Source organism: Glycine max, chromosome 1 (genome assembly GCF_000004515.6).
Source record: "Glycine max cultivar Williams 82 chromosome 1, Glycine_max_v4.0, whole genome shotgun sequence".
In the NCBI taxonomy this organism is placed as follows: Eukaryota; Viridiplantae; Streptophyta; class Magnoliopsida; order Fabales; family Fabaceae; genus Glycine; species Glycine max.
Window position 1 is genome coordinate 4,039,544 of NC_016088.4, and position 12,892 is coordinate 4,052,435.

The window sequence follows — 12,892 nt, forward strand, 5'->3', positions numbered from 1 at the left end:
TCAAAATTTTCAGGAGGAATTTTCACTGTCCTCGGAAGACCGGGAATGGCTTCTTTCACCTTCACCTCAGCATCAGCATCGTTTTCTCCTCTAGTTTCACCACAAACTTCTTCCCCGTGCCTATTTTGGTATTGCCGACTCACACCACCATCTTTTCCTTTATGCACTGCATCCAAACCATTACCTCCATAAAATGCAAAGTTATCTTCTTCAAAGTCTCCATTAGGAGATAACTCACCCTCTTCTCTTTCATTTTTGAAGGGTCGAACTGATTCCTCTTGGTATCGGTGAACTTTGGTGCCTCCAGTGATGGCCCCATTTGTTGATGTACCCAGTCTTGTAGAATCACCACCCTAAGCGATGATAAAGAAACAAAAATTCACCATATTATTCAGAATGATGCCTGGTCTAGCAAAATTCAGTACATCACTCATAATGATGCCACAGAATGACTAGTTTTAAAAAGGACAAAGCACATTAATATTTAGTCAACAATTTTGATTATGTTATAATGCAGAAAATATTTGAAGAATAATGATATCCATGAATTTTGCTAGGATGGCAATCAATTATAGTCCCTTAAACACATGTAAAAAGGAAATAGTGTTCTTCATACTCTGTTTTGAAAAGCTAACAACTTACGGTTTAGCATTCTAATCTTAGTAATTATAATATGAGGATCAATTCATTGTAGAACGATATTCATTAACCATATACATGTTACAAGATCTATTAATCATGAACATACTTTTACCACAATCAACTTGACCAAATTCAAGGAGATGAAATACCACCTAATAAAAATCTGGTTTGCAATATAATAGTTCAAGATATCCAAGTCAATTCGCATTGATGTTAAGGACAGTGAGAAATGTCAATCATAGAACACATACAAGGGAAAACAGAACTTGATCCATAAAAAGCTACCATATAGCCTTTCTAATTCACATGATATATTTTTTATTATACCATATGCTGTCATTTTTTTTAGACCTAAAGACAGGCATACTCAATGCAATTATATGATATCAGAAAACAAGAAAGTGCAGCGACATTGGTGTTTCCCTTGCATTAGAAAGTATTTTAATAATTTTTTCAGAAGGTGGAATGGCATCAATTGGTTTACTGACAGTGCAAAAAAAAAAACCTTCATAAAGACAGCAAATCATAGAGAGCAGGCCCCGGCGCAACAGTCAAGTTGTGCCTTGATGACCGGTTGGTCATGGGTTCAAATCCAAAAACAGACTCTCTGCATATGCAAGGGGAAGGATGCGTACAATGACCCTCCCCACACCTTCACGAAGCGAGGAGCCTCTGGTGCCAGGGTATGTTAGTTTATTGACAGCAAATCAAAATTTATCCTCAAGATGAATAAGCAAAATTTAAATTGAGACTGACATAAGCTGCACCCAGAGTTAAGCCATACCTCTGATGACGGTATATCAAGTCCTCCCTCAACAGAAGCATTACCAGGTCTTGTTGGAGTGGCAGTGAGTCCTTGAACAAAAAAATGTATCTCAGTTCCATACATTCTCAGAAAGCAACAATTTAAGATGATAGGACAAATTAATGACAGTATTTTAAATAAATGGTAGGGTAAGAGTCAAGAAGTATCATCATTGTTGAAGTAAGTTACTAACCCGACAAATTATCTATGTTTGTCCTTCCATTGCTTTGCTCCATTCCAGATGCTGGTGAGACATTTGCATTCACTAACCGTTCGCTGGACTGGTCTTGCTTATTGTTAAATCCTGATGGTTCATCAGGTGTGAATGCAATACTATTCATTTTACCATGCTGTGTATTGCTGCCCAAAGTTTCAGTTTTACGCAATGCATGGTCATCAAGATACCTATCCTCTCTAACCCCACTATCACCATTTGACTGCCATGCTTTACTAGAAGTTGATTGATCTAATGGCATACACTCATCCCCATTTCTGGAAACATTTATATGCTTTGGATTCATTATGGTAGCACCCACAACAGGGCTACAGTCACTCTCAGCAACAGTTGCTGTGTCATTTAGGACACAATTATTCTTAACCTTGACAACATCTTCTGTATCCTCTGCACACTGGGGCCGAGAAGGAATACAAAGCATGGGTTCTAAAAATGTTGTCCAAACCTTCATAACTTTATCCACGTGTTCAGTTGTGCAAATTTCTCCACAGGAATATTTTATGAGCTGATATAAATCTTCATGAATATCTGGATCAGAATACTTAAACTCCAAGTTTGGAAGAATTGGCCGCCTATTTCCAGCAGCAATAGCAAGAAGAACATCATCTTTGCGTTTCTTTTCACAGATTTCTTTGATTTCTGCCAGCAAGGCTGTAAAAGTTTCATAAAAGAAAGGTGTCAGTGTCAGAAAAATGGAAAGAATTATTGCATCATGATCACCAACATATGCGAAAATTGCACTGTATTCAAATCGCATCCCACTGATTTTGTTTTGCATGGTGTCTAGACTTTAGAGAAACAATGGTGAGTTGTGATCAATATAAAATTAAGTAAAAAAATCAAGCCAATTGCACCGAGTAACACTAGGAAGGTGCCAGAAAACGTCAGAAATTGCTAGAGACAGCGCCAGAGAATAGTGGGTCACATTTCAAAGACACAAGGGCACACGATTGTTTTAGAATAGGGTTTCAATTACAAAATAAACCTTAAATGACGCAGTATTGTGGGGGTAAACAGGGGTTTTCAACCATTAATCAAACTTGTGCTTGCTAATGCCACAAATAGCCATTAATATGGCCATGATTTGTGCCACTCCAGGCACAACACCAAGCAGTGACATGATGGGCTTTAACAGAGTGGCCCATAGCCACAACGCGAAAGCACTACAGCGTGCAATTGACAACTCTGGTTTAAGTATATCAATAATATGATGATGATATCTCACATGATTAAAATTTTTACAGCCTTAAAAGAATACTCTGATTCAAACATTAAAAGCTTCAAGAATTCAATGTTATTGAAATGAAAAGTTATCTATTACCTTTGGTGTCAGAAATGGCTGGAGATGACGCCAGAGAATAGTGAGTCATATTTCAAATACACAAGGGCACACAATTGTTTTTTTTTTCTTTTTTTGACGTCAAATACTGTTTCTATTCTTTAGAAATCAAAGTCTGTACATCAGCTAAAATAGCAGATTCAATCTGATGGAGATAGCCCCCAACCCAAATACATCTCTTTGAACAAAAAAGCAAAACTAGCTAACTGGTCAGCTACAGTATTACCAGCTCTCTTAGTAATAGGGTTTCAATTTCAAAACCTAAATAAGGTAAGTGTGTCCCCCAAAATAAACCTTAAACGACGCAGTATTGTGGGGGTAAACAGGGGTTTTCAACCATTAATCAAAGCTGCGTCTGCTAATGCCCCGAATAGCCAAAAAAATGGCCGCGATTTGCACCATTCCAAGCACAACAGCAAGCAGTGACAAGATGGGCTTTAACAGAGCGGCAATAGCCACAACGCACCAGCGCTATAGCGTGCAATTGACAACTCTGGTTTAGGTATATCAACAAAATGATGATGATATCTTACATGATTAAATTTTTGTAGCCTTAAAAGAATACTCTGATCCAAACATTAAAAGCTTCGAGAATTCAAAGTTATTGAAATGAAAAGTTATTTATTACCTTTGGTGCTCAAGCTTTTAGTATCCTGTTGCTTAAAGTAGAAGCTACGATGATCAAGAGATTTGTGATAGTTCTTAGCATATATTTCACCCCAAACTTTACTAAAATCAGCACGGCACCTTGCCCACTCTTCCTGTTTCTGCTTCAAGCGTGTTAATATCACTGGCAAAGCTAGAGGTGCATTCTTCCTTAACACTTCCATCACATCAAGCCCATGGTCACCATATAATCGCTCAATACACCTAAGGTTTATAGCTAAAGAAACATACAGAGAAAGTCACATCAGAACATAGAAAACTAAAAAGAAATTACATCGCACTGCATATCTGCTTTCAGAAATTCCAATGGTCAATTGAAAAGACTATAACCTGTTAAGTGCTCCTCAATACGAATTGGGCTGTCTCCTTTAATTATATTACTATTGATCTTGTCTAACAGCTCTTCTACTCGTTTGGTTGTCACATTTACAGACTCTAACAACATGTCAAGTTCAAACCTGCCAGCCCAGTTAACATAATATCAGCAAGCGCCAGTGATAGACAACTTACGGAAATCATGTCTTAATCAACCCAATGATGGCAAAAACAAAAACTGGAACAATTTGGCAACTATGACAGTGATCATCAATAAAAGATAAATCAACAAAACAATTAGTTTAAAATGTACTTAAACATCACTGGCAAGCTCTGACCTGTCATCTTCACATCTAAACAAACTCTCTTCATACTGATTTTTGCGCATATGTTTGAAGGAATAATCCTCACTTCCTGAAGTGACAGACACCCAGTAATCATTCAACACCTCAGCACCAAGTTCTGTTTTCTGGCTAGCTACAGGTATTGGGTACTGCATAAGCACAGATAATACACACGCAGAACACAATCAGCAAGAGAACATCAGAGATTCCATTAGAAAAATAATAAAAAATATGAAGACATAAATAAATAAAATAAGTATACATTTTTCGGTAAGAGACGGTAACTAGGAGTGCACTGGTCGCAGTTAGAAAGGTCCAGCTCATTTATAGGTTTGGATAAATACTTCTCCTTGCTGGGATATAGAGACATCTTAGAACCTAAAACATCCTTGTTGGCAATCGCAGTAGATTTGTCCCTTTCTCGGAATTCACGGTCCCTTTCTTTCATCCCATCATCCCTATAACGGTCTCTATCTCTATCCTGATCTCTATCCTTGTCTTCAACCTTTATTTGTTTCAGTCCATGTCCATCATTCCATAAGGACTCTGTTAAACACAACAAAATTTTTGGATGAGACAATAAACTGAAAATGTTCACGTGAACCCAGATCACTTTACATAAAAATAAAAAGGGGAGCATTTATCAGAAGATAACTGCAAAACATCTTACTTTTATTCATAACACCAGCAAGGAATCCACCATCTGCATCATAGAACCTGATTAGAAATAAATTACAAAATTTAACTTCATAGAAAGTAATAAATTAGTTTGAATGTTACCATTCTTTTCAGATTGAAGCAAAAATTCATTAAACCCCTCCATAAGATCTGGATATTTTCCCAGTAAATCACCCACCTGGAAGAATAAGTGACCAAGAGTCTATCATATTGCATTGCATGACTAGTAAAAGGACTATACTTCAATGGAAATATATATTACAGTGTGAAATACACTAAAAGCAGGTCAAGCTGGAATTTAAAATGATCAAGAGAAAAATTCAGTTATCTTCAAGATTTTAACATCATATTCTATTTATACAATTTTTCAGGAGAGAGGAATGACCTTCTAGAAAGATAGCAATCAACTGTTCTATTACTTCAAGAAAGATGTACAATCTAATGAGGCTACTACGAAATATTTACTCATGGGTGGGGCAAGCTCTTCTATTCTAGTTCATGGTTTATCTGGTCTATATGGTTCATCCAGGGGAGGGATCAATAGTTTTTCATGAGCAAGTTCAGTTTTAGCAGATTATTGAAGTTGAAGTAAGCTTCAGCATGGACAATAGATCTACTTTAATGCCCCAAATTCGTTTTGTTATATTTCTAGATAGACAAATGTAGAAGTTAGAAGAGGGATTTAGAAGGAACAGTCCGCCAGCTTTGTCAAGAATAAATGGACAAAAACTGAAACCACATAGAAAGCAATTGATCACTTTAGAAATAACATAAACCCATTGAAGTCCTTTCCTTCAATAGCTACTCTAACATTCCATTCAAAATGGTCTTCGGTCAATGTATTGTCTTAGTAGTACTTAAATTTATTGCATGGAAATCGGTTATTCCTTCAATTTATTGAGTATCTATTCTCATCACAGGACTTTATTATTCCTTGAAATTTGTCTGCTAGCACACTCATAGCCCCCATAGGACTATGCTGGCCCAAACCAAATTTTGCCTGGCCCAACTTCAGTCTCCAAATTGACAGTTCACAGTACAACACTTAAATAAATTCTCAAGATTATGCAACAATAACATAATCTAATTTATCTTCCTTCCATAGTTTACCTTCACAATTTATAAGGAATTTAGGTCAATCAATGTTCATTTCCAACCAAACCAACATAGATTGACAAATTAAAGTCATCCATCTTAACAGAATCTAATACTAAAATCAGTGAAGTATCTTATAAAAATTAATATGCAAACCATACCAATGACTGCAACTCATGTCGGGTAATTATTTCCCTGCTGTAGATATGCAAGCACTTCAAAAATTCCTGGTAGTCATCAGGATTTCGTAATTTTTCTTTGACCTTTTCACAGAAAGCAAACTCTTGACTGTACATACCTGAAATGACAAAATTTAAGATAAATAACAAAACACAAAAAGAAAGGGAGGAGTTAAAAGCACAAAAAAAATTGTAATAAACTAGGTTTCTCCTTGTACACAGAACAAGGAAAATACTGACATAGCCCTAGATGATAAATATAAAATTCAAAGCGCTTCTTGATTATGGATAATTCTATCACCAAAAGAAAACATATTCTTTTTCATTTTAATTTTTTAGCATTCACTAATGAACTTTTAAGTTGATATCTTTTCGTGTTTTTTCCATTTATTTATTTCTTTCCTGAGTAAACATCAAAGCATATGCTCCATAATTTGTGCATTGTACATCATCGGTTAGTTAGGAAAGGTAAAAAATATACAAAATTAAGTTTTGTAGATTCAAGATCAAAAGTAATGATGGCATACTTACTTTTCAGAGAATTTTTATCATCACAAGTGGATGACATAGGACGCACACCAAAATTTTCATCTGCATCAAGCAATGGTTCAGCTCCAGAGTCTTCAGCCTTACGATTCCGTTTGTGAGAGAATCGCTCCCTATCTCGAGCCCCATCATGCTCATAATCTCTATCATCCCTTTCACGTTCTCTCTTGTCTCTATCTTCTCTACGTTCCTTTTCCTTCTCCACACGTCTCCTCTCCTTTTCTATCCTTAACAAACCCCTGTCATGATCTGGGTCAGGACGATCAACACTGGGGTCATGATCACCATGTGAAACAATGGTCCGTTCTCGCTGACATGCAGATGAGTAGAATGTTAGCTTGATGAGCAACTATAAAACTTGTAGGGACAAAGCCACGGAGGTCAACAAAGACAAAAGATGGGGCCTTGAGGCTCTACAGGGTTTTAATTTCTCAGGGCAAAAATCATCAAAGACTGACAACTAGGCATAACATTTTCAGTAAAAAAATAAATGATTTAGATGTTCAATTTACAAATCCTAGCAGCTGACAAGAGTCCCAAACATCAACAATTGTTAATTTTTTGACATCATAACACTTCTACCCAATTTAACATCTTAGTTAGCAAATTAGATGGCTGGCACTTTTGGTTTATTTTTAGCTATCAGTAATATGTTAAAGGTGTGCCTCACTGGAACCATAACAGTGCTAGAGGCAAGCACCTCACTGAAGGGACAGCACTTTAATAAGCAAGATGTGCTGACCCCTTCTGGCACCTCACCTTAGCTCCTTAGGTATGCCCCAACAGCAAAGAGGGACATAAGAATTGGAGATAAACCTTTTCAACGTGCAATTGTCGTATTGTTGGCATTGCAGAGCTCCTATCGCGAAGCATAGAATTCCGAGCAGAAGCATAATGAGTAGAGGCAGCTGCAGAAGCGTCTGGAAGAAAATGAGTAAACTCATCAAGAAGATCAGGGTGGTCCTGAAAAATAGCAGCAACCTGAAGAAATCCAATATGCGACAAAGATGAGAATCAAAAGAAATATTATTACCAGAGGAAATAAAGAAAAGAAAAAGAATAATGCCCAGTTATAGCATGATAACACATAACATAGGCATACACACATACCTCCTGGTAGACCTCAGTAATAGATTTGTCTTCCTTTCTGTACATATTCAATATGTCAAGAAATGATTTATACACATGATCATCACCTTGAAAACGAGTCTGCATGAAAAGGATCCATCAGACTCAAAAGCAAAGCTATCCATTGGTTGAGAACAAATCTGTATAGTTAGAACTCATCAGACTCAACAATGCTCTTACCTTTATCTTGTTCACAAAATTTATAGCCTCTTCAAATTCAACGGGTTTCTTTGGGGCAGGTTGATCATCCTCTGATGGAAGTGTGATTTCGTAACCCTTAGGCAAGAAGGTGTTAAATCCTAATATAAGATCTCTGTGGCCTTTAAACAGTTCCTTCACTCTTGCAATGACACCCACAGTATCAATTCTACAATGCACCAAAAGGAAACACAACTCAATTTCTACTAACAAAACCAAGATCCCCTTCCCCAATATAATACCAAAATAATATACAAATAATTGAGCAGGAGGCGGGGAGGACAAAGAATATGGTACAACATGATCAAACCTTTGAGCCTTGAAATCTTTCATAACCTCCAAAAAGTCATCATACTTGTCCCTCTTATCTTGAAATATATCCTTCACTGCCTTGAGATATGCAAGGGCATCATTAGTTGTCAGTTTCTGAGCACCTCCATTCATCATCTGCGGTTGCCCAGACCTTCGTTCCAAAAATTTCATAAAATACTAAGAACCGTAACTCGGTGCACAAATAAAACGTAAAAATCGACTTATGATGAGAACGATTCAAACATTATCCAGATAAGAAACATCCGATCTCATTTCACAGTCAAAAAAACCAACAAAAACAAAAACTAGACGCTTCACTGAAGCCTATACATACAAAAACAAATTACAGAGCAAAACAACTATAGAAACTCCTTCGATTTCACACAAACACACAAAAACACAAAACTTCACCACACCGAGAAATCAAATAGCCTCATCACTCGATTGAAGATGCAAACTTTTGATCAAGCAGAAAATACAACAAAGTCAAAACACGAGCACAGTACAATTAAATTGAAGATAACAAAACACCAAAATAAAAAAAATAATAATAAAAAAAAACTTACGCTTCTCCTCGTGAAGACAACACAGGCCGTTTCAATTGAGAACAACTCGTGAGAACTTCATCTCTGGACCTCTTCATCTCAAACCACAAAAGCACAGAAACAAACACTCTCTCTATCTATCTTCTACAACAAATCATGCTTCCAAACTCCGAAAGAATTCAAAATCCTCAAAACTCAAGCTTCTCAATCGAGCAAGAGCAGCGAGCACAGTTCAGATCTAACCGCGAGGAATCAACGCGAAGCTTGAATCCAAACCCCTGCCTCCGCGAAGAGGATCACCTCGGAGGAGCCAAATCCTGAAACAGAAAGAGAATCGCAAGCGAAATTCGCATTACTTCAATGTAAAGCAACGTGAGGATGAATTGGAACGAAGGAGGAAGAAGAAATTTACAGAGTGATCGCCAAGTCTCTCTGAACTTCGAAGAAAGATAGAGAAAAATGCTTTGTGTAACAAAGTTATTTCTTTTCTCGAGCCTTTGTGATTCTTCAGAAAAGCGTCAACGTGGAAGTGCTGAAGAGAACGAACACAAAGGTTTTTTCCACAGAGAAGTTTCTTTTTTTTTTTCTCTCTCTCTCTAAGTTTGAATTTCAAAGAGGATTATTATTTTTATTTTTCTTTTCTCTTTGATTTTCTGGGCAAACAGAGCGAGAGAGAAAGAAGAAAATAAAAAGAGAGAAGGAGAAAGTTAAAACATTGTGATATAATATAAGAAGGAGAAAAAAAAAATGAGGGTGGTGGCGTGGCGGTAGTAAAATTTGACCTGCGTTTCCCGGTCACCCTAGTATTCACCGTTTATAAGCGGTTAATCCTTCCCCTAAACACGTTTTCTGAAATGAAATTAGGGCAAATCGAGAGATTCTAACGTGAGGGTGTAGTAATGTTTAAGAAGGCAAATATGAAAATCATGCAGTGGCCTTTTGGGGATTTTGGTGATAATAGGGTTTTATTTTATTTTTTTTATTTATTTTTTGTTTGGTATGAGTTTGTGAGTAGTAGTTGTTGGTGAATAGAATGGATTGCAAGACTCGTTCTAAGTGATGGATGATGATGATGAAATTAGGTCTAACAGATAGTGAGAGAATGGGTAAAACTTTTTAATAGTGTTTTTTTTCTTCCGCTTTTTCTTAAATGGGGCTTCGTTACTACCCTTATCCTTATGGTAATAGATTTGCTTCATTTTTTTGTGTGGGTTAGATATTTCGAACTTACTCATAATGAGGTGAAAAATCTTGGTCCTAAATTATAGTTCAATAGTTTCGCTTTGTGGTCTATTGTGTTTGGTCGTTAAGGGAGTTGTAATATATAGCCTCGAGGTATGAATCATTTGTGCCAATTAACCTCAAAAGTTGTGACATAGTTGATATCTTCTTCTTCTTCTTCTTGGGCTGTTGTATGTTAAAGAAGTGGTAAAATTCTAACGTTTTGTTGTTAACTTAGCTTCAATATTGAAAATGGGTGTCAAACCCAATTGAACCCCTATGTCCAAGGCCCACCTAGTTATGACATAACATAAGGAGGGAGAACTAGAAAAGTGTTTATTATTAAATACTAGTTTACTTTAATTGCTATGATTCGTTTGTGACATGAATGAACTAAACATATCTTAGTTTTATAACCCGTTCACTTGTTAAAGAAGGCAAGAGGTGCTTTGTTTCAAAGGACAAGGCATATCAAGGAAACAGTGCTCATTTATGCTGTTTTATTAATGATGGTGAAACAACTTGACCGTTTAACAGACACTAAAAATGCTTCATTCATTATGTAATTAATTTTAATGACCAATAATTAATAATTTAATAATATGCATACATTCAAGACTATTGAAATTAGGCAACAGATTTGTAGTTTTCTTGCTAACGCTATCCATTTATGAACGTCTTGGAACCTCCTCCTCATGGACGTGGACATATTAAAAAAACAATTAGATTTTTTTATGCATAATGTAATTGGAGGTAAAAAAAAAAAGGCAAATATCGTCGAAATAAAAAAAAATCCAGAATGGAACATAAGTGGGCACTTAAAATAATTATTGTTTGCCATTCTAAAGAATATTAATCTTTTGGAGTGAATCTCACGACACAGTCATTTTTTATCCTTTTATGTGACTAATTAATCTATAAATAAAACGACGCATGATTAACTAATTTACAAAATAGCAACACAAAAGAAAAGAAAAAGCGATAAAGGTATATGTATTTATAAATTATAATATCATTATGAGTTAGTTCAAGTGGCAGCTAATGTTTTAGAATTCACTTAAAGAAAAGTTTGATAGGAGAAAAGTTTGGAATCATAAATTATGGGAATAAATAAAATTTATTTAGTTAATCATTCAAAAATTTTATATAAATTTTTTAAGAATTAAAGAATTATATATATTTTTTTATCAATTATTATATTTATGTATCACATTATATAACTTAATAAAAAATAACATGATATTTTTACTATAGTAAAAAAATTAAACTAAAAAAAGTCAGATCTTTACTTTTCCTGGAAGCTGTTTAAAAAATATTACTCGAAAACATTTTTTCTCAAGAATGTTATTCTTTTAAATTGCATACAAAACATTTAAATTAAGTTTTTCAACCTCTAATTCTGGGAAACCAAAATTTTTTTTTCCACCAAATACCTCTTTTATTACAAAATTGTTTAAATTTCACTGAAATAAAACATGATCTTTATTGTTTTTGGATAAGATTCAGGAGACATTACTTGAAGCGGGGAAAAATGGCAAAAGATTTGAATTTTTAACTATCTGCTTTGATAATATCTCAAGAAAACAAACTCTTAAACCTAAACTAGTGTAATAATTCTTGTTATGCACGAATAAGTTTATAACCTACAGATTTTATATAGGTTAGTATTTTTCTATAATTTTTATATTATTTTTTAATTTACAAAATATATGTTACTAAATATTAAATAAATATTTATAAAAATTAATATATGTTCATGACAAATAATGTTAATTTTTTATAGAAACAAATAATGTTAAATTTAAAACTTGTGCAAAATATAATACAAATCACAAATAATATTTTAAGACTTTATTTATAAAGAACAATATGTCTTACAATATTCTTCAATTTCTAGTCCACATATATGTGCGTTGCTTTCTCACTATTCGGCAAACCTTGACGCAGACCAATTGATTCAATTGCTCAAAGAGCATATTTTTTATATTCTTATGTTTAATTGCGTGATTTGCGATTAATGACTTTTGAATATACTATTGCCATAATTTGTAAAATCTGCCCCCTAAGGTTTAAAAGGTTCAAATTGCTTTCAATTAAGTTCTAGTCATGTTGATTTGGTGAGAATTAAATTACATGATTGAATTATGATATCTGTAGCAAAATTTGGTGATTTGAAAATGTGTATGTTAGGATAATTTGTGAATCTATTGTGTTGTAATTTAATTGTGTTTATCATGATATAAAGCTATGTGTATTTCGTATCAAGGCTGTGTTGGTTTCATAGAAAAGAGAAGCGGAAAAAGTTACAACAACAATGAAAAGAAAAGAAATGTATATATTCATTCGTTTGATTGAGCTGAAAGTCACACTAAAATGTGTACGAAAATGATGGGATCCACTGGTGTATTTTTCTTCACAAAACTGAGATGAAAGGCGAATAAAGAATATAATAAAAATGTGAATTTGAGTATTTTCAAATTTGACTAGTGATAGATCCAGAAGTGTATCAAAGAGGGATGAATTTATTTTTACACTTTCATTGTTTTTCTTTCCTACCAACCGAACACTACCTAAATGAATTGTGACTGCCTTGAAGTCCATTGATCATTGGTATATAAATTTGATATGTTATTACTTAGTTTGA

At 34.7% G+C, this 12,892-nt stretch overlaps 1 protein-coding gene across 1 annotated transcript in view; it reads right to left on the minus strand.

Moving 5' to 3' along the window:
- LOC100817626 (paired amphipathic helix protein Sin3-like 4) overlaps positions 1-9,722 on the minus strand; it is a 13,321-nt gene extending 3,599 nt beyond the window's left edge. The window contains exons 1-17 of the mRNA XM_041017874.1: positions 9,440-9,722; positions 9,049-9,344; positions 8,481-8,633; positions 8,153-8,339; positions 7,955-8,053; positions 7,661-7,825; positions 6,830-7,154; positions 6,281-6,417; positions 5,127-5,202; positions 5,017-5,049; positions 4,609-4,892; positions 4,341-4,495; positions 4,018-4,145; positions 3,650-3,904; positions 1,641-2,333; positions 1,427-1,497; positions 27-353 (exon numbers count right to left, since the gene is read on the minus strand). Of these exons, the coding sequence (XP_040873808.1) occupies positions 27-353; positions 1,427-1,497; positions 1,641-2,333; positions 3,650-3,904; positions 4,018-4,145; positions 4,341-4,495; positions 4,609-4,892; positions 5,017-5,049; positions 5,127-5,202; positions 6,281-6,417; positions 6,830-7,154; positions 7,661-7,825; positions 7,955-8,053; positions 8,153-8,339; positions 8,481-8,633; positions 9,049-9,125 (3,165 nt within the window). The 5' untranslated portion in view covers positions 9,126-9,344; positions 9,440-9,722. The remainder of the gene's footprint in view (positions 1-26; positions 354-1,426; positions 1,498-1,640; positions 2,334-3,649; positions 3,905-4,017; positions 4,146-4,340; positions 4,496-4,608; positions 4,893-5,016; positions 5,050-5,126; positions 5,203-6,280; positions 6,418-6,829; positions 7,155-7,660; positions 7,826-7,954; positions 8,054-8,152; positions 8,340-8,480; positions 8,634-9,048; positions 9,345-9,439) is intronic.
- Positions 9,723-12,892: the final 3,170 nt, after the last annotated feature.